The sequence below is a fragment of the Spodoptera frugiperda genome, chromosome 4 (assembly GCF_023101765.2).
Source record: "Spodoptera frugiperda isolate SF20-4 chromosome 4, AGI-APGP_CSIRO_Sfru_2.0, whole genome shotgun sequence".
Classification (NCBI taxonomy): domain Eukaryota; kingdom Metazoa; phylum Arthropoda; class Insecta; order Lepidoptera; family Noctuidae; genus Spodoptera; species Spodoptera frugiperda.
In genome coordinates this window covers 2,179,780-2,204,163 of record NC_064215.1, presented here as the reverse complement: position 1 = coordinate 2,204,163, position 24,384 = coordinate 2,179,780, and the positions used below count along the sequence as shown (strand labels likewise).

General features: G+C 36.2%; 1 protein-coding gene across 2 annotated transcripts; it reads right to left on the bottom strand.

The window, feature by feature from the left end:
- Positions 1-15,642: 15,642 nt before the first annotated feature.
- Positions 15,643-21,459, bottom strand: LOC118272619 (lipase member I-like). 2 transcript variants are annotated; one of them, XM_035589234.2, is made up of 3 exons: positions 21,355-21,459; positions 16,938-17,235; positions 15,643-16,365 (listed from the first exon to the last, which is right to left on the bottom strand). In XM_035589234.2, the coding sequence occupies exons 1-3, from the start codon at positions 21,449-21,451 to the stop codon at positions 15,687-15,689; spliced, it is 1,074 nt and encodes a 357-aa protein (XP_035445127.2). In that variant the 5' UTR covers positions 21,452-21,459; the 3' UTR covers positions 15,643-15,686. The 2 variants fall into 2 exon arrangements, with proteins under 2 accessions (XP_035445127.2, XP_035445126.2); XM_035589233.2 differs by lacking the exon at positions 21,355-21,459 and adding an exon at positions 20,355-20,468 and having other exon boundaries at positions 15,646-16,365.
- Positions 21,460-24,384: the final 2,925 nt, after the last annotated feature.

Genomic DNA, 24,384 nt, shown 5'->3' with positions numbered 1-24,384 from the left:
TCTCTAAAAAAAAACATCAACAAAAACAAAAATTCTAGTTTGAAGTCCGTCAGTCGGACTCTCAAAGTCCAGTAGAACTTCAGAACGCCGTGCCGCGCCGCGCCGGGCAAAAATTCCCAACCCCTTATAAAAAAACTCGACGAAACTTTAACTTAGGTACTGCTAATTAATTAAATTGTTTTATTAAAAACTCTACGAATTGTTAATTGATTTCGAGGGTTCATTATGCGTTTGTTTTCAGGTTTTCTTTTTTTACTTTTTTTTTAATAAACACCGGTTTCTTTTGACGCGGAATTTATGACTACGAAAGGAATTAGGTATTTGTAGGAAATAGACTCTGATGTTTTCGTTATCTAGGGTTTATACTTTTTGGTATGTGATCTAGGTTACCTAGTGGGTTATCATGGCTTCGGCTTGAAAAGCGTGGACGGAATGGTTTTTAGTCAGCAAATGTCTAATACTCCCTCCCGCCACACCCAAGGCGGTTGAAATCATAGAATGATATTCTCTCCACTAAAAAAAATTACCTAAGACACTCGAGAATTAGACTAGGTTCAGCTAAATATATGCAACGTCACTCCTTGTATCCCAGAACGGGTAGGCAGCGGTACGCATTACGGCACGTAATGCCGCTATACAATGTACACCCACTTTTCACCATTTGTGTTCACATAAATATCAGCCTTAAAATTAATAATCTCTTAACTGGTTATAAATGTTTATTTCTGAAACCTTCTTGAATAATGTTACCTTAATATTTTGCTAACAAAATGCAATATCCGAAAAAAACTTGTTCAATATATCAAAATGAAACAAATAATTTGTAACTCGTATCATTTTAAATCACTTTAAACACATCAACAAAAAACCAGCACGCTGTATAATACACTTAAGTAGGTAAGTACATCACAATAAACACACACCAATACATTACATAAAAACCTCTCAGTAGAATACCATAATACAACCCCAAAAATCAATATCTATTATGTACCAATACAAACGAAAAATCAAAATCGGGGGTGAGTGATGTGCGGCAAAAAACCTCAGGGGGTGGTGTTCGACCCCTCGGGTTTTTTTCAACGTTTTTTCGACTGGGGTACGTAATCACAATGGTAAGTACATTATTATGTGCTTATTTATGGGTGCACACCCCCGGGTCGATAGTTATCGAGATGAGAAATTGTATGTATGTATGTATAAAAAGTGAACTAAATTATGTAGTAAATGATGTCTTGATTGAGTTTGTAGTTGGTTCAATTGAGGTATGATTGAAATGCAATGTTTATTTAAATGTTATTATGATTTGTATTTACTTTTTATGAACGGCCAAATCGTATCAGTGTGTATTTAGGACAGCTCGTAGTTAGTATTAGGGACTAACTGTTCCAAATAAGTATATACAGCGCGTCAATCGCCGCGTCGTGTATCGCGGAATGCTGCTCATAAAAATGAGCCTCTAGCATGGCTTGAAACTAGTCGAGTTCCTCGTCATACAGTTACGTGAGTAAGCCGATAATATAATAATTAATTTAATATGTCTTACGAAAGTTATAATAAAGTCCCAAATATACACTAATATGATTTACCACAATTCTAGGAAGGAACTAGGACAAAGAACAATTCTAAATTAGAAATTGTATCTAATAATAGTAAAAGAGGAATACAAGACCAACTCATTAATAACATATTTCACGCTATATTACCATGAATTACTATACAAGTGATAATAACATAGCTACTGTAACTACACCTTGACGCAACACTTAAAAAATAACAGTCATAATTTTACCCACATTATTTAAAGCTTATCTCTCACATAATCAATACAACTATCACACCATCTAACCCGGAAACATACAGAAAATAAACCATACAATACATCTAATCATTAAACCATCCAGACTTATTCAAAGTGAGGTAAGCAGAGTAATAATAATTAGCAGCTTTACACTCATAACTTAACTGTTATGCCGTAAACAATAAGGAGGCGTGGTTAACTTAACTGTAATTATTTCTACCTGTAACTCTATTGGTTAACACCTACCATTCGTGGTTAAGGCGTACCACGATAATTATGAAACTGTTTTTTTTATAGATTCTTATAGTGAACGGTAATGGTTGGTCTTGGTACAGTCATGGTGTTTTGTAATTAATAAAGATTAATTTATTATTGTATTGTAGTAATGTTATTAATAATAATGTGTTTCTTTTTAGTTATAGTTAGCTGATTAATGTAATGATACGCCTTGGTTATTATTTTATTTGCTCTGACAATAATTAACTACGGTATATTTAGGTAGGTAAGTAGTCTCTAGTTAGGTAATTATAAAAGCTACTTCGGTGGTTCAATGGTTACAACTATATTTGTCAAAAACATGGTTTGAAACATATGCTTTAATAAGTAACTTTAATTAATTAATGAATATTTCTTTCTTTTTAACGGCTTCCACAATCTTGAATTGCGTAAATAAAAAATGTGTAAAGAATTCAAAAGTAATTTAATCTACCAATCTCAAAAATTCTTTTTTTTAATCACACTATTATTTTGGCATTTGTCGTGGGAGCGTTTACAAACACACAAGTTCACATACACATGACACATTTGTGAATCACATAAAGAGTTGCTCCGTGCGGAAATCTAACCCGCTACACGTTGCGTGGCAGCCGGTTACCCAAACACCGCGCCAACCGTACAGTCAATTGAATCAATCGTTTTTATTTCTTTTACAATATTGTTGTATAAAGAAAAACAGTAGGTAAAGTCTACTATTTAATGCGTACTGTATATCATTTATAGATGTAAAATTGTTGATTAATTCATGACCCATCCATCCATATGACTATAAAATATATGGAAGAAAATTACTAAGAAATACTCTGTGGTTTCCAATACTTAGATGAAGTGAAAACTTGATTGTATAGTGTAGCCGATAAATTGATTTATTACAACATGCTATCTATAGTTTATGAGGATTAATGACTATGTATGTCTATTTATAATTTATGAGTTAGTACTTAATTAGTCACGTCACACTATATCAGCTTTAGGTTTGCTTTTCCACCAGAGATGTGCTATGTAGCTGTGCTACAAAGATGTAATAGCTAAGCTGTGAAACTATGTGACCGTTTCCACTGATACTAAGTTATGTAGTTATGCGAGGAAGATGCGCAGCTCAAGTATCGATAGTAGGATTCTTCACCACATAGAAGAAGAACTTTTCTCAATATTTACGTGAGTGATATTTAAATAATTCATTTTATTCTGACGAAATCTACTAATTGTCTTTCGAATTTCAGACCTACTTAATTTATGAATTAGGACTGAATTACTATAACACATAATTTTAATCACATTCCTCCAAAAGAAAATCTTATTACCAACTTAAAATAACACCTAGAAAAAACTCCTCATTTGAAAAAAAAAACCAAACCATAATTACGAAACCCCTAATTAGTAGTTTCTCAAAGTCGAAAACAGAAAACCAAAAAACCAAAAAAAAAAAAGAAACGCATCTCATTACCACATCCACACACCATATTCTGATTTAAAAAAAAGGGATCCAAGTTCTTTAACTTAACCCCTACATCGTTAAAACTTATTCCTAACTTAGGGTATAATCGACACGCGGAATGGGAATAAAAATCCTCCCTTGTGACGCAGAATCGACATGGCGCGGGTGGATCAAACATGGCGACGGGCTCTTAGCACCCTATTTTTGTATTCTTCCCTCCCTCGGCTGTATTTATGCATTACACCCCCCCCCCCCCTCTACTCGCCCCCACGTAAAAGTGCATCGAATAATACCTACGGCTCTAATGTAACCTGAATATGTCAGGTCGACTAATTGAGTGTTTATTTTTTTTTTAATATTGCGTGAGATAGAAATGAGTTTTTTTCAAGTCTGTTGTTTATGGTTGGTGGTGAAAAGATTGTTGTTTGTGTTAATTTTTGTCTTTGATCTTGGGTTTTTTTTACTATATTGCTATTTCAGTATGTGTTTTAGTTCATTGACCCCTATCCCAATAAAAACACAGCAAATAATATTTGCATTAAAGTTATCCAAATCAATAGAAAAAAATTAACATTAATGGTAATTAAAACTATGTAGAAAATGGACAGAAAACGACTGTGACAACTGCTTTTCAACACTATTTTTCTTTGTTGTTTAGTTTTAAGTTATAGTAAGTTGTAAACATTTATTTTTTACTTATTTAAGTTTTTATTCCTTGTGAATACACTTTATTTATAAACTTTTCAACACTACTTATTATATTACAAAGAAGTAAATCTTTCAAAATTAGCATCGCGTGGATATTAGCGCAGATAACATTATATTTTTTCTTTTTGCCATTAAAGAGTCCAATGGAATTGATAAACCTATTGACAATACCAAATACAATTTTAGACTCCACGCTATTACTGAAAACATCCAAAAATACATAAGAAACAAGTTTCTAAAAATAGCCCCTAGTTAGAGATTTGTATCGATGAGTGAAATAATTTAATTTTTACTCCAAAAATACCTACCTACTGGCCGATAGGTATTGGTGCCTAAAATATAATTTCTTGAGAAAAGCTATCTTTATCTATAGTCTCAGTAATCCCTGTTTTGACATTATCAGGATGAAGTAAGATGGATGTGACATTCGCTTGTATCTATGCCAGTTTAGATTTAGGATAGTACTTGAGCGAGTACTGGCAAAATACTCCGTATAAATACGTTTTAAATTGAAGCTTTTGAGCCGTTGACAATACCATTAATTTTTTTCATTCATTTATGCACTGCGTTATATTCGGATAAGTTAAATGAAATTATATTAACTTAGTAAGTTCTACCATTTGTTTTGCACGTTGCAATGTCTCTGCATTTTTCTCACATATAATATATGTATACTTGTACAGTTATTGATTAGAAAAATGTATCAGAGAAATTGTAGACATGTATTTTTTAAAAGAGTAACAAATAGAGTTTCTTTCTCATTCTTCTCTCTACTTTTACTATTCCTTAGAAAAACTAATCAGGCAAACAATTCAGTAATTTCAACAGCGTTTTATGAAACAACTGTTGTAGTATTTAGAAAATATAAAATAACCTAAAAACTATGATCCCTTTTCAAGTACCCAAACATAATTCTAATAAGATAACTCGCACAAATCCACATGCAAGTTTACTAGTGCAAGTAACTGTGGCGTGTAGTGAACGGGGCTCAAGTGAAGTCTTCACGAGGGCACGTTCACCCCTCCGGGGGGCGGTAACTGAGGGGAAGACACACCCCTCGGCTCGCGGTGCAGTAAGGGAGTAAAACCATAGTCGTATGGCCATGGGCATTAGATACTGGTGTACGATAGAATTGAAGTGTTAGTTAATATTTTGGTATCGCCTTTAATTTATTTTTAAACTTATTCAATACTTGAGTAGTTACTTCTTCTTTTTCCTTGCGGTAACTTAATTTCCCAACACATAAATGTTTGTGTACGCAAAGATTTCCTAATTTATTTTTAGGAAAGTTTTATAGACGGAAAAAAACATCAGTTAATAACAGTGACATTAAGATATCATTAACAATTAATATCTATATAACGACTGAATTACCGTAACAATTCACGAAGCTAATAATGAACACATTCAAATCAATACAGCAAGCAAACCCGCGCCCACCCACTATATCTGCTCCAGAACGTCACCGCGAGCGCTCCTTACTTCGGGGTCACCCCACGCCATTTCTTTCTCTTATTTCCCGGCTTTTTTTCGGCCGCCATTTTTGCGACGCATGCGTACTCCGAACCGCGGCATAGCATTCATCGCATCGATTTATCAGATGTTAAAAGAGTAAATAAAAATGACTATGTAAGTCTTTTTTATCTATTTTCATTGAGATTTTTCTTTAAATATGCGTATTTGTATTGGGAATTAGCTTGTCTGTGATTTTATTTCGTTTTTTTAATGGATTTGTGTTCGTTTGTATTGGTGGGCGATGGTTAGATGTGTTTTGTTAGTAACAAGTATTGAATGTCTTATTTGTTGGAAGATTTTGTAAGACACTGCGAAGTTTGAAGTCTTTGGATTGATTAGTATAGATGTTACTTGTTAAATACATTTTCCTTTTTAGCTTCACAGAAAACAAATATGAATGGTCACGTAAAACAACGCTTACGTTATGTTTCGTTTTGTAAGTGAGGTTACTAGAGGCCCAATTACCCCCCTTACCAATCCCCGATTCCCCAACAACTCAATTCCTAACCCAGAAAAGGCCAACGCACTTGTAACACCTCTGATATTTTCAGGCGGCGATTGCTTACCATAAGGTAATCCGTATGCACGTTTACCAACTTATAACATAAAAAAGTAACAAAGATTTCGACGACCATGTAATCTTTCCATCTACATACTAAGTACTTTTTTAAAATCAATAACCAATAATGAAAACCACCATGACAGGTTCCCGGTCATCATAATATAATCAAGGAGCAATTCCTTTGGTACAGGGGTGCGAAGTGTACCGTAATATCCGGTCCTACGGGTGGTAAACCGGTTCCAATCCGGTTGTGACTCAGACGCAGTTTCCGGAACGTTGAAAATAAATTAACGGGATTTTAAAACTGTTTTTTTGGGAAATTATGAAATTAGATTTGTGTAGTAATTAATGAAGTGGCTTACTGCCGTATTTAGAGACACGTAGGGATTATTTAAACTATTCTTTGGTAACGATTTTGTATCGAAATCATTTTTTTTAAACAGTAAGATTTTCTCCTGTCTTGTGGGTGCGTTTACAAATATACAAATTTACATACACATGATACCCAGACCCGAAAGAACAATTCGTGGATCACACAAAGAGTTGATCCGTGCGGGAATCGAACCCGCTACACGTTGCCCGGCCGCCAGTTACCCAATTGCTAAATACGGTTTTAAGTAACCATTAAATGACTCTGAGTACGGCAGTTAGTACTATGATTTTGCGGGGAAGATATGGGTACTTAAGTAAACCAAATTATAACTATATAAATGATAAAAAGAAGATTATTTTCATACAGAGAAGATTTTTTTATTACCAAGACTTGACTGGTACCGCAAGGCTCCTCACAACAACTCCAAGCTTCCATAGAAACCGACAACCAAACTCCTTTTCAAGGAAAACCAAACTCCCTCTCATTTCTGGAAAACAACTGGAAAAAAGTTTCCAGGAAAAAAGCCAAACAAACATTCTTTCCGCCCACATCCAAACATCCAAAAATACAGGAAAAAAAAACATACAAAATTACTCGAAAAAAAAAAACATTAAAATACTTTCGAAGGTAACAAAAAGTCTTTGAAACACACTTCAGACGCGTTACCCTTGAGGGGTTTCCAAACAGAAACCCATGGGTATTTCTTTAAGAACCCCCCTTTCGTTTGAAAGGGGTAGAAATAAAAGAAAAATGCTAAATAACCCCTTTTGAGAAGTCCGCTCGTGTGGAAGGAATTGAGGGGTTCAATTTTTCCACGTAGCTAATGTGGTTTTGGTGTTTCCTTGAGTGTAGGTATTGCTTCATTAGTACTTATAAAGACGTTGTAATATACATAAAATCTATGGATCTTAAGTCTAGAAAAGCGCTTCATGATTTGGTTTCTGATTTAATTTTTTATCTAAAACTAGATAGGCTTTTAACCGCCATCTAACCGGTGGTAAGTGATGATGCGGTCGAAGATAGAACATAGTACTTCAAACCTTTAAGAAAATAGCGGCAACGGCAACGCACCTGTAACTCCTCTGGTGTTACGGGTGTCCATGAGCGGCGCTGACCGCTTACCATTAGGTGACCTGTCTCCTCGTTTGCCCCTATTCCATAATTAGACCTAGATCGAATACGGTAAGTACCTCATACTTACTCAATATTTCAAACTGAACACTCGACTATTAGAACTGTCCTGAACAAATAACAATTTATGATATTTATTCTTTGATATGAAAGTCATGCTTCAGAAACCAAACAGCGTTGCCTCAAAATTAAGCTGTATCATCCCTCGTTTTAAACCCTGACCTTACTCAACACTTAAAATAAAGGTAGCTATTTAAACCCTATCTTTAACCATAGATTGTACCGGTAATAACCGGTTTAAATATTCGACTCAAGAAATATTACAACTTTGGAATCTAGTTATTAACTTCACTGCACGAGTGACGGAGGGATAATTGAACTACAATTAATAATAATCCTTTTTTTAATATTAATATTTATTAATTTTTCCACCATAATGGTAACTAGCGATCCACCCCAGCTTCGCATGTGTGCAATGGTGATATATTATGCATGTATCATTTAAAAGTTCCTCTTGAATCAGTCTATCTATTAAATAATCGCATCAAAATACGTTGCATAGTTTTAAAGATTTAAGAATACAAAGGGATATAGGGACAGAGAAAGGTCTTAAACTAAGCTTATATTATTATTATAACACATATAACATACTTAACCAATTTTTTAACATGTTATCAAATTATACATATTATATTAGATACCTAATAAACAGTAATAATATCGACATTGACTTTGAAAATTTCAATAAAACACCACCACACATCCCCATATAACATCACCTCAGACTAAGACCGAAAGGGTTTCGAAAAAAAAACCTCTTATAAATAAAACTTTTTAGTCAAAAACCCAGTGAAAAAGAAAATTCCACGCCGCGCCGTCTCCCTGGCGGGCCGACGCTCGCAAGATCCCTTGTGTACCCACTCTTTTCCTTATTAACAACAGGATTCTGTAGTCAGACCTAGAATATTGATACTTGTATTGAAAAATGTTAGGTTTTGCGGTGCAGACTACTAAACGGGTTTACCAGAGCTCCGGTTAGAAAAGCAGGAGTAGGAACTGGCCACCCAGTTCCTACTCCTGCAGTCAACTGGACCAGACTCCCGGAGCTGCGGACTACCTAGCGAGTTACCGAGGCTCCAGCTAGAAAAGCAGGAGTAAGAGTTTAGTCAGTAAGAGTCTGACACTCCCTCTCGCCTCGCCCAAGGCAAGAGAAGAAATTGGATGAATTTTCCCCCTTAAAAATGTTTTCCGGTTATTCATTACTTTAACTTAAAAGCCTTCTTAAAGCAATTGATAAGGGTTCTGTAAGGTTTTCTCATGAAAGCTAGACTCTAGCTCGACTCTGTTCACCGTTCTTGATAATGCGCATCTTCCTCGCACAGCTACATAACTTAGTATCAGTGGAAACGGTCACATAGTTTCACAGCTTAGCTATTACATCTTCGTAGCATAGCTACACAGCACGTCTCTGGTAAAAAAGTACACTTAATACTTTATAGGTTCACGCTTGACCGCTATCTCACCTGATGGGAAGCGACGATGCGGTCGACGATGGAGCGCGCTTACCTAGAAGTAACCTATTCACTCTTGACTTAAAGATTCCAGGGTTGTAGCCTAAAATATCTTATCCCACATGAAAATACCAAGTACCAACTCCTCATCATCGCAGTACGCAGACACCCCGTATACCATAGGCTTGTTTCTTTTTGCAAGGGGCGCAGCACCCCGTGTATAACCCAGCTAAGTGTGCGAAACCCTCAACTTGCCTCATATACTGACGTTGTCTGTATCATACTTTATTCACTATTACATATGTACATATGTTTGGAAGTTATTTGGTAGACATATATAGGTATAACTGGTTATGAAGAGGTTTATAAAGAGATCACTGATCAGAGAGACAGTTATAAGTGTTACATTTGCTGTGGAGGATGTTATTGGAGTCATTGATTCAATAAGTATCGTGAGACATACTAAATTATCTACGTGATGTCGCCGCGTCTGCACACGCAGCTCATGATGAAGAGTCCCTCTATGACTCGAAACTAGTAGAGCTTTTCTCCATTAATATAAGTAAGTAAACCGTGTTTTTTTAGTTAAACGTTGTCGGTTAAAAGGGCCTGCAAGTGCAAAGCACTTTCTTGTGACTCCTTTGGTATTGCGAGTGTCTACAGCGGCGGTGCTGTGCCGATAGCTTGGTTACCATCAGATGATTCGTGTTCTCGTAAATACATACGTATGCATAATCGCATGCCTGTCTCCTATGGAACAAGTTAAGTGCCACGTCAGTCACTGGTGACCGACTCTTAGCGGAGGATTTTCTTTCGGCAGTTAATGCTTAACTCAAAATATAAACGTAACTATCTAGAATCTATGAAGCTAGATCGCTGACTAGAACCAAACACTTGACGGAGACTTCAGGACCCTTTAATCTACCCACTAGACGTGTCTAAGTATCTGATAAATTTGCCATCGACTTCAAAAGGCCTACGCATCGCTTTGAGAGCCTGTCTCTTTGAGTCGACTATCTTGAAAGTGGTTGCTAGTTCGATTACCGAGTCAGAAGTTTTGGGCTATATTTCTATTGGGAAAATTAGTGTTTTTTTTTTTGGTTTATGAGCCTTAATTTGCACTAAAGTTTAGGCTAATATTTAGCCCTATATGATTGTATAGTAGACGTCTGACTAATAACACTTATACATATACCTAATTAAGAATTTTAATTAAACTGCCATATATTATCTCAGTAAAGAATAGCCATTAAAAGATAATTCCAAGTGCATAAAGTGAAGAAAATGAAGATGATATGTATGTATGTAATAATGATGAAAATCTAAAATTGTGTAAAATTACAGAATAGAATTTACAAATACAATTTAGACGTAACCACAACAGTATCTATGTTTGAAGATCACGTTACTCATTTTGTATAGTTCTTTAAGAAAAGATTTGAAAAGCTATCAAAAATAATTATCTAATCTAGTTTCAAATACTTTGTCCACAGAAACTCTAAAAAGTATGAAAACAAGCAGCTACCTACCTTTGTAATTAAAACCAATTATTCAGTAGACACTACATATAATAATAACAAAATATCGACTTCGGAAGTACATAGTAAAACAAACGACTTAATTTTTTATTCATAAGGTCCTGGCAGATGTGTAAGTAAAGGAAAGTTATTGCATACCCGTAGCAAGTAATTTTACAAGTTGTTTTAAATGAAAACAAGTTTTTGTAATAATATGTAAAACTTGTCCCATATAATACGTGAGTGACAAATATTGCGTTCCGGTTCTTTTTATTCTTTTGATAAAGCGTTTCAATAATAATTATTAATTAACGTGTAGACTTCCTACTATGGAGCAAGTTGTAATTGCAACTGTAGTATTCAAATTTTTCCATGCTCCGTACGGTACAAAATTGGATACTCTAGTAGGTACACCTATTACCATAACAACGCCAGCCCATGACAGTCTATTCCTGAATAATCTATGGGTCTCCTTCCTTAATCTTCAAGCTTTTTTTCAAGTAAGGAAAATCATTAAATTACTTCTCCCGCCTTGGACGAGGCGAGAGAGAGTGTCAGACTCTTACTGACTTAAAACCATACCATTCCTACTCCTGGTTTTTGAGCCGGATCCCCGGTGACCCGCTAGGTAGTCCGCAGCTAGATTAGCAATCTTCAAGCTTGACTCCGGAAACTACAATATTCAAAAGATTTTTCTCCAGAGATCAAATTAAAGAATCGATTGCTTGAGTCTAGTAAAGGCTGTTATTTATCATTTACAGAATGATATTCAAACAAAAAAGACATTCAATTTAGTAAAAATATCCGATTCCAACCATCTAATAACTTGATGTTCACACAAACAAATAAATTCCATAGTTTATTACCTTAATTTTTAATCGATACTAATCGAAATAATTTGAACAACATAATATTACCTACACTATTTAAATTCATAGGGCTAAATATGATATCCAATACAGAAAACTTTACTCTTGAATAAATTATAAACATCAATAATAATTTCGGAATTCCAACCGATCATTCGACCGAATCAAATCGATTCCCGTAGAATCGATTGGACACATACTTTCACGTCACTAATGAAGATCATTTGGCCTATTTTTTCTTAATCGAATAGTATAATATTTTGATAGATATGTAAATTGCTTTAAACAACCCCGAGTTACTATGAACAAGTATTATAAGTAGAAAACAAGTATTGTGATATATCTTTAAGACGCTTTTGAAACTATATTTTATTTTTTATAATGAACAAAGAGTAATAAGAAGTTTTGAAGTATGTATATAGTACTTAATAATGAATTTTAAAACTTATCTCTTCTCTCTATACCACTTCTTAAACCAAATAGTTCGCTTCAGGTTTTAAGCATAGGTACCTGGTTAATATGGATGATGGTTATATTTTATTAAATACTTAACACTAGTTTCTTAAGTTAATAGGTTTTTTTTTAATTATGTAATTATCTGATTTCCTTACGTGGCATAAATTACGTAAGTACCTATTACGAATACTGTTTTTGAAACTGTTTTTGAACCCAATGACTTTTCCAGAAGATTATGTTTTATGTTATTTCGATAAATTAATATAGACATTAAAACCTATTAAGAGTTTAAAGATAAAACAGCATCATTGTTATTCCGCTCCACTTATAATCGATAAAGTAATCGATACAAAACTTAATATCGATAATCGATATTAATACTCGAAATGTCACACTGACAGCGCCACTGACATCACACCTGTCGATTAATCGATTACATACTAATCGATTAGTATTTTTTTTCGAACAAAAGAAAGTCGTATGTATCGAGGTTAATCGTAGTCGCTTTTTTAAGTTTTTTTACACTTATTTAAGTGAATTTATTTGGTGTTCATTACCTATGTTGTGGTCAACTTAAATTTATTCTGGTTATGAGTTACTTACATATTGTAATTATTTTGGCCCGGTGTGACTTCATACCTTAAAAGTGGTTACGTTAATTGGTTTTTGGAAACGATGAAATATAACTATAGTAGCCACAAATTAAGTGTGTCTGGTTTATGTGGTTATGTACTAATAGGACTTTTTCTGAGTTACTTATAGGCGTATGTAGGTACGTTCTAAGAGAATTAGAAGTATATTTCTGACATTATACTTTTAAAATCCCCAACCCGCATCGAGCTAATGTGGTGATTAATGCTCAAACCTTCTCCGTGTGAGAATAGGCATTTTGTCAGCATTTTTCAACCCACTGCACAGCTCCTATAGCGTATTTTGTAGCCTTGTTCGAGAAATGCACTATCTAACACAAAAATATTTATTTAAATTGAAGCAGTAGTTCCGGAGATAAGCGCGTTCAAACAAACTAACTCTTCAGCTTTATGTATTAAGTATAAAAGTATGAATATATAGACCGCTCCTGCCAGGTCTCTATCAAACGTGTAGTCTTTTAATCAGTTTTAATTATACTCGTCAGAAGACTAAAGGTAGTAATCTATTGAAACTGAAACCATACTAAGCTTATTCAACCCTAGAAGCGGCCGTGCAGCCAAATCATAGCAAAAACCAACCTTTGGCATTTTTGCATAATTGCTTACACCTACTTATGCAAATTTAATTCGACCAAAAGAATTAAAATACCCTTTAGATAATAATATCTTCATCCCGCATCCATTCAGAGATGGGCAGGGTACCGTCAGCAAAACAATGGACCAGGAAAAATAATATTCTTCTTATAACAAAAGGACCCTAAATACGGTCAGCAAAAATAATAATTATATTCAAATAAGGGCCAGGTGTCCGATTGGACGTAAAAAACTATCAATTGTACTCAAAGTGCTTTATAGGAATTTCTTTACTGACCCTACTTAATTGAGGCGTGAAGTGTCCATTGTTTATTTCGTTTTATAGCAATTTGGGCTTTATTTTTTTAAGGGTAGGTTTAATTTTGATTGGCGATTCAATGTATTGTTTAAAATAGGTATTAAACAGTTGGAACATTAAATAGCTATTTACGATTAAGTGTGTTTTTAAGGTAATTTAATTTTGTGATAAAATTAGGCAATGTATCTTCAGATACAAAAACGTAAAATACATTATTTAAGGAATAGTTTAAAAACGTATACTCATTAACATTTTTTAAAATAAAAACTACTTTAAACTTTCTATAAAGTAACGCTTGTCTCTATATTACTTGATTTTTTTTCAAAACACTAAAAGGCAGAATGTGCCTAAATTTACCAAATACATAACGCTTTCATTATAACTAACAGTAAAACCTCAAAAAACATGCTACCAAAATTCACACAACCAAAATTTGCAAGCCGTAAAAAAACAACCGGCATTAAAAATCTGCGCGCAAATCCTGTCAAGAAAGGGTTAGTTGTCGGACAATATGACCCCTACTTATTGACATTCGCATAATTACGAGGGTTAATAGCACAGGGTCGTTTTGTCCCATTCAAGGGTCAGGTAAACAGCTGGGCCTCATTACAATGCACTTTTAATTCGTCCATGTTTGACCTCTAAAATGAGGAAGCATATTCTATAGAAATGGTATGAATGGACAAAAAACTGTTTAAAATATACTGGAGGATTATTTTGGACATCCCTTCTTGATAGAGATTGGAGATAGTGTTGATTAAAACGGGAAAAATAGACATAGTTTTTGTTGGACAGAACTGATTAATTTAATGAATAAAAACCTCCAATTTACGAATTACCTCCTCTCCAATTTTCCCAATATCCGATTCCCCAACAACTCTTAAAATTCCTAACTCCAAAAGGCCGGTAACACACTTATAACGCCTCTGGTGTTTCGGGTCTCCATGAGCGGCGGCAGTTGCTTACCATCAGGTGATCCGTCTGCTCGTTTACAGGCTTGTAACATTTAAAAAACCTATAATAAGTCCCATTCCTTAAAACCAGTGAAGCTGAAGTGGCAGTGGCGCCGGTCACGTCCCTTGTAGAACCGACAGTCGTTGAATTAAACTTAGAATACTATTCATATAGAAATTGTGCAGTGTAGTGTAAGTAAAGGTATTTACCCTCTAAATAGCTAGACTGATGATATTCATGAAAGGTACCTACTGGGAAATTGTAGTTTTAAGAAACGCTAAGCATCAACTCACTTTTTTTTTAGGGTGCTAATCATCCAATGACTTCTCCCGCCTTGGGCGAGGCGAGAGGTGTCAGACTCTTACTGACTAAAAACCACCCCGTTCCTACTCCTGCTTTTCGAGCCGGAGCCCCGGTAAACCCGCTAGGTAGTCCGCAGCTCCAAGCATCAACTCACTTGGGACCTTAAAAATGCGACTGCAAATTATGAAGTTTAAAATATCAAAAGAATAAATATTAATAATGACTTCATGAAGCTTAATGTGCATCTCATTATCAAAATTATCCCCTAGCGTCATCTACACAACTGTTTCGAAACTATAACAGCGCCCTCTAGTTTTGTACACCTGAATTGTAACAGTCATGTCGGTAGTTCCATTTGGAATTTAGAGGGGAGAAAGTACTCGAGGCAGGTCCATAGATGGCACTAGTAGTAGGTAGTATAAAGAGAATGAGGTAATATATTTTATTTGTTTTGTAAAAATACTTTAATAAAACATGTTATTACTTCAATGCACTTCCTATTATGTCATTACTTTATATGTAAAGCGAATCTGATAATAAAGTATGCAGTGTAATGTAGTGATTATCGCGGACAGGTAAGTCAACTTAAGAAAAGCTTGGTAGTTCCAGAATTAAATAACAGATGGCAGCAGCAGTATCATAATCGCATGCAAATGGTAAAAAATAAAATCAAAGTATATTTTTTATTTAATTCAAGCGAATTGTATATTTTCTTAAAAAAACTAAATAACTAAAAATATGACAAACTAGTTCTCTTACTCAAATTCAATTTCGAATCAAAAAATTCGAATTCCTTTTTCAATCCCTTTAAGCCCATAAAATACGGAAAATTATTAGACGTAGCCAAATAGAAAATACCATGAACATTTTTATCAGTGTTCAACCCCACAATATTTGTTACAGGAGGATTTTTATCAAAGCAATCCTTATTCCTTGCCTCCTGAACGGAATCACATTTCATAGCAATAAAACTATTAGGGTTTAGTAAAGCCGCAATCCAGATTGTGAAAGCCCTAATATGGCTGCAGATGACGTCACAGGGTGCCCAAAAAATATCTCCAGGTTGGAACTCGCCGCCGTTGACGTAAAAATTAACATGGCCGACTGGGGCCGCCATTCCATAGCCATCAATGTTCGTATCAATCACATCTACGAAGTCCGCATCACTTTCATCTAATCTATCATTTGGTCCTAAGTTCCGAAAGCAAGGACCAGATGGATCTAAGCCTGTTAGTCTAGATATTTTTGTTCCTGTTTGCTGTTTATAGTGTTTAGCTATGAAGCTCATGGTATGCCCTCCTAGGCTGAGTCCTACAAGTTCCAGTTTTTTGGGATTTAAGCCGTACTTTGTGAGGGTGACTAGCATTTCTGCGACGTGTTTTCCTATTGTCCGTATGTTGTTTGCGGCTCTGAAATGGAGAGAAATTTATTAGAAAATCATTGAAGTCTAAATCACTGAGATCTTAAGACTATGACTGTCAAAAAAAACTGTTGAAGCATATCCTTCGCTAGCGCTGATCACTTTTGCCCGGAAAGGCGTTTAACGCCATTGAGAACTCATATAATATCGATGATCTCGACTGGATTTATTCTTAGATACAGTATAGAAGAGTACACTATATAGACAGGAAACTTAGGGCAAATTATACCAACATTTTTATTATAACAAAGTAAAATGGTAGCTAAACAAAGGTTTATAATATTAAGGTTCAGCTTTTTGCAATAACTATCGTGAGACATACTAAATTAACTAAAAATCACACAGCCTACTCTTCTCAGTAGGCTGCGCAACGTCGAAAAGTCTCTCTGTGACTTACTCACTCAGTTAATAAAACTCACCATTAACTTACGTGAGTAAACCGTGATTTTTACTTAAATGAAAGTTTATATAATATTTATAGGGACACCTTCAGCATTTACGATGACCAAATCAAGCAAGTCACTAAACTAGTTTCTATTAAAAATCTTCACAAATACTCACACAGCATAAGCAAATGTAGTAAACGGATTTGTATCGAGTAGAAACACATTGTATCCCAATTTCTTGTACACCACCCCAATGGAGAGGGCAAAGGGATACTGCGGACTGTCCAAAAACCCTCCAACATACATCATGGTGGGTTTCCTCCAGTCTATCCAGGGGTCCTTAGCCATTTCCTTCATTTGATAGTAATTGTATTTGGTTTTCGGCCAAAGTATGGATGGCTTCCCTTGCACGTATATGGTGAGCTGTTTCAGATCTGTTGGAGATATGTACGGTGGTGTCTCTGTGCCAGGACCTGGAATGATGATGGAGAAAACTTGGTTAGAATATGCAATAGGTACTCTTGTTTCATCTCACTCATCATCTCATCGCAGTCTTCGCCTGGGGCCTTAGTCTGCTATTACAATTGTGTCAGAATGGTCGATCATTGAGCAGTGCAAGAGGGACGGAGCTATACAACCTACATAGCTGCGTCCCTCTTGCACTGCAGAGCAGCACTAGTAGACTAAGGCCCCTGGTGTCCCTACCGCTCGTGTCGTATTGCTGTGACAGAGAACATGCATGATTGTCACGTTCTATTCACACGATTGCTCCTCCTTATTTAGTGTAGATAATATATTTTATTGGATTTGTAGCCGCGCGGCAAGGGCACGGTAATTGATATTTAACTGGGCTCTTAAAGAGATAATTATTAAATAGGTGTACCTAAAACCAGCTGCTAAGTCTGAAAAGTACTATGCTGAAAACCGCATCAATATCGGTTCAGCCAAACGCGAGATAATCGCGCACAAACATGCATACATAAATACATACAAATCAAACTGATAACCTTTTTATTTAAAGCTAGTTAAAGGAGACATATTGTGTTGATTCCCAAGAAGCTTAGGATAAGGGCAGGAAGAAATACGGATGCTTTTAATAAGCCATTGTTCAGCAATAATAAACATCTGGGCGATGATGACAATACTATAGGTATGTTCAATCGAAGAGTACAGATCAAATATTGGCCAACCAAACAATGCTACTCGGTACTTCAGGGGAACCACCTGGGATCCTTGAAACACATTATTATCAACAAACAAACATACAGAAACACATGTTTGCACATCGACAGTCATGTTCTTTTTGTAAGTTAAAACAAATCATTTGGATGTGTACACGTCAGACTGCGTCATTCATCGATTGACTCTTCTCTCTACTTCTAATCCCGGCTCAAGCAAAGTATTTACTAATAGTGTAAGTACACAATCTTAAAATACACAATAATCCTATGGAGCCCTTTTTTAGGGGGTACCGAGTGCTAGACTCTTAATATCAGTCCTCCAGTAGGAAACCTCGGAGACAGAAGATAGGAGGCCGGCCGGGAGGAGTCAGTAGATTCTGCATCCCTTTAGGAACACCCCCCTTTCCAATCTTCCCAGTCCCCGATTCCCCAACAACAACTCTTAAATTCCTAACCCCCAAAAGTCCGGCAACGCACTTGTGTTTCAAGTGTCCATGGGCGGCAGGTGATTACTTAGTATCAGGTCATCCGTATGTTCGTTTACCGGCTTATTCCACAAAAAACACAATGTCACGTATGTTTGTTGTTAAACATAAAACAAATATTATTAGTAAGTCACGCGTCATTTTCGCAATACTCCACACCGCACCCAACTTGGAAGAAAAGTACAGTGCGATGACAAATGACAAACAATCCTACATGCCTACACATAAACTCATTGTTAAGTAATACTAACTGACCTTGGAAAATTGTAACTTCACGGTGGTTTACCATTAAGGGATAGACAAAGGTCTGCGATTCTAGTATTTTTACCTGATAAGCTTCTAGGTTTTTCCTACTGATTTTGGGCAATTGTTACAATTAATTCTACGCTGCTGTTTAAAGAAAGAATAAGTGAAATGTAAGCGACGAATTCGATGGATACATCGATTAATTATAAATATCGGTTTAATAATAATAATTATTCAATTTTTTTTAATGGGATTCATCCAGTCTTTTACTGTTTTAAAACCACTCGGTCCCTGCTTTTCGAGCCGAAGCCTCGGTGAACCCGCTAGAAAGTCCGCAACTCCGGATCAGGCATCTGATGATAGCATTCTATTATTTGAATACAATTTTGTTATCATCGTAGATAGATTTCCGACTCACATAAGTGTGCTCATGATTTAGGCTTAGGTTTGCTCTCTATTTTTTATAATAATTGTCAAGTTTTTATGAGTTACCTATATTCTATGCAGAAATGCAATTAAGAAAGTATGCGTGATTTTAACAAAAAGAACTAAAAGATGAGTGATCGATCTCTCCGAGTTGTGGTCGATGGATGCTCATCAGAGCCCATGACAGCTAATGCTGGAGTTCCTCAGGGGTCTGTTCTCTCTGCAACTCTATTTCTGCTGCACATTAACGATCTGCTAGTGCCCGGTATCTATGGGTATGCAGATGATAGCACAGTTGTAGAGAGATATCTGCCAGGTGCTCGTGCTAGTAAGGAGTTAATCCAGTCTGAGAGAGAGGCAATGGTAGAGCGTACGAATGTCTCACTTCAGGCAGTGTCCAAATGGGGCGAAGCCAATCTGGTGGGATTCAACGCCGCCAAAACACAAGCGTGTCTATTCACTGCTAAAAGGAGCCCATTCACCTTGGCTCCCACTTTTCGAGATGTATCCCTGGAGTGCACCGACCGCCTTCAGCTCTTGGGAGTTGAAATCTCCTCAGATCTTAACTTCGGGCGGTTCATCGAGTCCAGGGCCAGGGTGGCTGCTAAGAAACTCGGCATCCTTGCTAAGGTCCGGCGGTACTTCACACCGGGACAGCTTTTAATGCTATACAAAGCACAGGTCCGATCCTGTATGGAGTACTGCGGCCACATATGGGCAGGTGCTGCAAAGTGTCACCTGGCAACTTTGGACTCGGTGGAAAGGCGTGCGAAAAGGCTAATTGGTGATCCAGATTTGGTTAAGTCCAACCTTCAAAGCCTTGAGCACCGGCGTAGAGTGTCTAGCCTTTCGGTGTTTTACGGGTTGCTTTTCGGAGAGTGTGCGCAGGAATTACACGATCTAATTCCACCTTCCCATTTCTTTCATCGGACAACGGCGGGTATCCATCCCTACGTTGTCGAAACTTCTACGGTTCGGACTAAGCGTTTTGCTTCGTCGTTTATTCCGCGTACATCGAGGGACTGGAACAATCTGCCTGCTGCGGTTTTTCCATCGGACTACAATGTGGGTGTCTTCAAGTCTATAGAATCGAATAGGCTCTTAAGAAACTAGTGCGCCTCACCATCAACGATTACATCACTACTTACCATCAGGTGGGATGTAGTCAAGCATTAGTTTTTGTCGAATAAAAAAAAAAAAAAAAGATTAGGTAGAGACACAAAATTCTTACAAAAAATACATAATTTCACTTACAATCAGCCAAATACCCAGCAGGATATCCTTCCAGAACTTTCGAACTATACATACAAACAGCTTCACACACAAACAAAACACACAATAAATACACACTATACATTTCTATAATGCGAAAAACCCAAACAAAAATATTAAAAAAGAAAAACGCCAATATATTTGGCAAAAAACGTCGCGAAACTTACAACGTTGCAGTAAGAATGTCCAAGAAAGTCGGTAAAAATAAATTTAAAGGCGTATTCTGTTTAACTATACGCACTTAAGGTTGCAATACTGATAAACTCAACCTTGGTGTTGATAAAACTATCTCATTAAAACAATAGATAATCTTAATCTATAAGTTAACGACCATTTATTTTTATATATTGACCATACTATTTGGCCTATGTGTGTTTAAGGACTTGTTTCTGGATAGCCACTACGTATCCGATAACTTCAAATTAAGAACATAATTTGTATGCACTATCTGTCACATAAGTTTATCGAGCACTTATATGAAGGTGGTGAAACAGGCGCTGAGTGTGACAGAGCCTTGCTTCAGCACGAATGGCTCGACTGGAGTAATACCACGGCCTAAAAGACTGTTAACGTCTCTGATATTTTAGGTGTCCATCCATGACGACGAGAGGGCAGCGACGATTACTTACCATCAGGTATTCCGTGTGCTCATTTACCGGCTTATACCATGAAAAAATAATCTCTTTTTTTTCAGGGAAAATCATCCAATGACTTCTCTCGCCAGGGCAAAGCGAGAGGGAGTGTCAGACTCTTACTGACTAAAAACCACCCCGTTCCTTCTCCTGCTTGTCAAGCCGGAGCCCCGGTAAACCCGCTAGGTAGTCCGCAGCTCCGGATTAAGCATCAGCCCTATTGGGCCCCATCTGTGGTGGTCTGATGGCTCTTTCAGGCGCGCGCGGAACGCAACGGAACGGAAAAATAATCTCTAAGCTTGCACTTACAAAATAAAATTAAAACTAAAACTATATGCTTGGGTACTTACAGTCAACCAAATCTTCAGTTTCATTATCACAGAACACACCCAATATAGAAATAATAACTAGTAAAGCTGTGCTATTATTGAATAACATCTTAACCATGACTAAAGAGAAAAAGAATAATACAAAAATTAACAGATATTACGTCTACACTTGGTTGTCAACAGCCGTCAACAGCTATAATATCAATTAATACTTTGAATTCTTTACATTTATACATAATTATTATGCATTTCACAGGGTTGCGACTTTATTTTTTCTATTTTATCGTGATTGACATGTAGTATTTCTGTAGGTGAAGATGAACAGCTAATTTCGTCATCATCAACTTTAATCAGCAACTCGTGGCAGTCTTTAATAAGCAGTGGCAGCAGCGGAGATCCATAGATCTCCTCTACATAAGAGGAAAGCCATAACTTCCACGCTTAGCAATAAGGTACGAAATTTCAGTTTAAGTAAAATTTTAAGTTCAATGAAGAATCAAATGATTATTTCTAGTAGGAATCTGACACTCCCTCTCGCCTCGCCCAATGCGCCCATAGGTTCGTGTTACTGTATTATTGAACTATTTTTATTAATTTAAATAAATAAAGAATGTCTCACAGCCCTATATGGATAATCACAACAATAGATATATTATGTTTTCCTCAATAAAAGATTCCTGCATTGATGCGGGAATCTATGTTGGTATGATTCTACCTACATGTTACACAACCCGTATGTTTGACCGCATTGTTTGTTGTTCATTGTTTATTGTTTGTTGTTCATGTTCACTAGGTAACAAAATAACCTATTTACAGGACTTATAAGTCAAAGTATGTTCTCACGTTGTAAATATCAACCTAATTAATTTACAAATATAATTTTATTAAAAGTATCGGTGTGCTTAAACACAATTCCGAATTAAGTAAATACTACGCCTGATACTTTAACTTTTACACAGCACGGAACGCCGATTTATTGCTCAGTTTATTTTATCAGGAACATCTGAAAGGTAGAGAAGCTAACACTTGCAGTTTTTCTTGACCCAGAATCCAGTAAAATTATCAAATGACTTCAATTTTACCATCGCTTTAAAAATTAAGGTGCAGAATCCGTGAATAACGTGATGAATTTTAAAGAACTTACACGTGGAAAATATTTCCAAATTAATGTACCTACAACCTGATCCCAAACGTGGAAGTTGTACCGGACCGGACTACATAACGGATTTACCGGGGTTCTGGCTCGAAAGGCAGGAATAGGAACGGGGTGGTTTTTAGTCAGTAAGAGTATGACACTCCTTCTCACCTCGCCCAAGATGAGAGAAGCCATTGGATGATTTTCCGCCGTTAATATAAAGATATAAACTCGTCGACACAACTCTTGATGTTAATGATTGAAACAATAAGAAACTGGATCTCTTAAGTGAATGTAATCTTAAAACTGCGATCAACAAGTTGAGTATCGTTTAGTGCAAAAGTTCAAGGTTCCTTACCGTAGGTACTTTATTAACGAATACCTTTCGAAGTTATGAACATAATTATAATATTAGGCCGGTTCTTTTATAATGAGATAGGCATTAATAATATTAAGTAGTTTATACTTAGATCCTATTAATAATAGGCCTTCCAAAAAGCATTTATCCGAATTCTTTCTCCACCAAAAGTTTTTACCAAAATCAGGTGTAGTTGAAATAACAACGACGAATTTGGTAACGTCCTGTAGATAGAATCTATATGTCACGTTTTAGGCCAGATTATTGTTAATAACCCAGAAGGTAGAACATGACCATGTAAGATTCGTAGCAATTGGCGTTCCATTGTCTCTGTCTACCCCCATGGGAGATGGGCGTGAGGTTATGTATGTATGTAAGGTAGACCATCTGGCCTAAGTCAACTGCTGTAAGGCATCTAAGTTCTGTTACCCTAGGAGACAACCCCCACCATCTCCAAAAACCACCAGTGGTTTTGGTAGATACAACCATGAACACCGGAACACTGAAGTCCAGCGTGTCCCAGGGACATGAATAATTGTATTGGATATCTCGCAACGTAATAAATCAGAAGATATTATTAGAGGACAAGAAAAAAGGAAAGAAATTGGACATAAAATCAGATACTTACATAGTTTATAAGAACACTGCACTAATTACACACAAAAAATAGCATTCCAAGAATCAAAAACTGGGCCAATTCTTTCCACTTTCCTCACAACAAAACAGCACTCAATACACTCCGGAAAGTATAAAACCATAATGTAACATTCCTTTACAAGTAAGTACTAAAGTTGGCAAATTATATTTAATGCTTTCATAAGCTATAACCACTGACCTTAATGACATTAGGTTTCTTCTATTGTCAAAATATTTCTGTATTTCTATTTATAGGTCGTTATTGTATTGTCAGGAATGAATTTGGCGATTTTCGAAATGGTCACTTAATTTCCTAGTAAAATTGGAAGTGTTATTGTTAGATTGTGCAGTTGGTCGAGTGGTCGCAAGTGCGACTACCGGACAAGGGGTCTCGGGTTCGATTCCCGGGTCGGACAAAGTATTACTGGGCTTTTGTTCGGTTTTTCGAAAATTTCTCAGTAGTAGCACGGAGTCTGGAATGGTGTCCAGTATATGGCAATAGGCTCACCCCTTATTACATGGGATTTATAACACAAATGGTGAAAAGTGGGTGTACATTGTATAGCGGTATGCCGTGCACCTCTGCCTACCCCTTCGGGAATAAAAGGCGTGACGTTGCATGTTATTGTTAGATTGTGCAGTTGGTGTAGTGGGTAAAGCGACTGGTTGCTGTTCCAGTGTGTCGTGGTTTCGATTCAAAGATTTTTTTTTAGTTTGCTAGGTTTGCCTCTTACTCTGACATTTTCCTATGTCATGGGTCCGTTTTTAAACATACAATTTCACATACACATCACACTGTAACCCTTTCCTAGCAACTGTTCAATATTTTTTTTTAAGTTTGTTTATATATTGGTTTTTTTTTTTAGTAATGATGGAGTTTCTTTCTCGTTTTTCTCCATTGACGAACAGACTGACAGACATT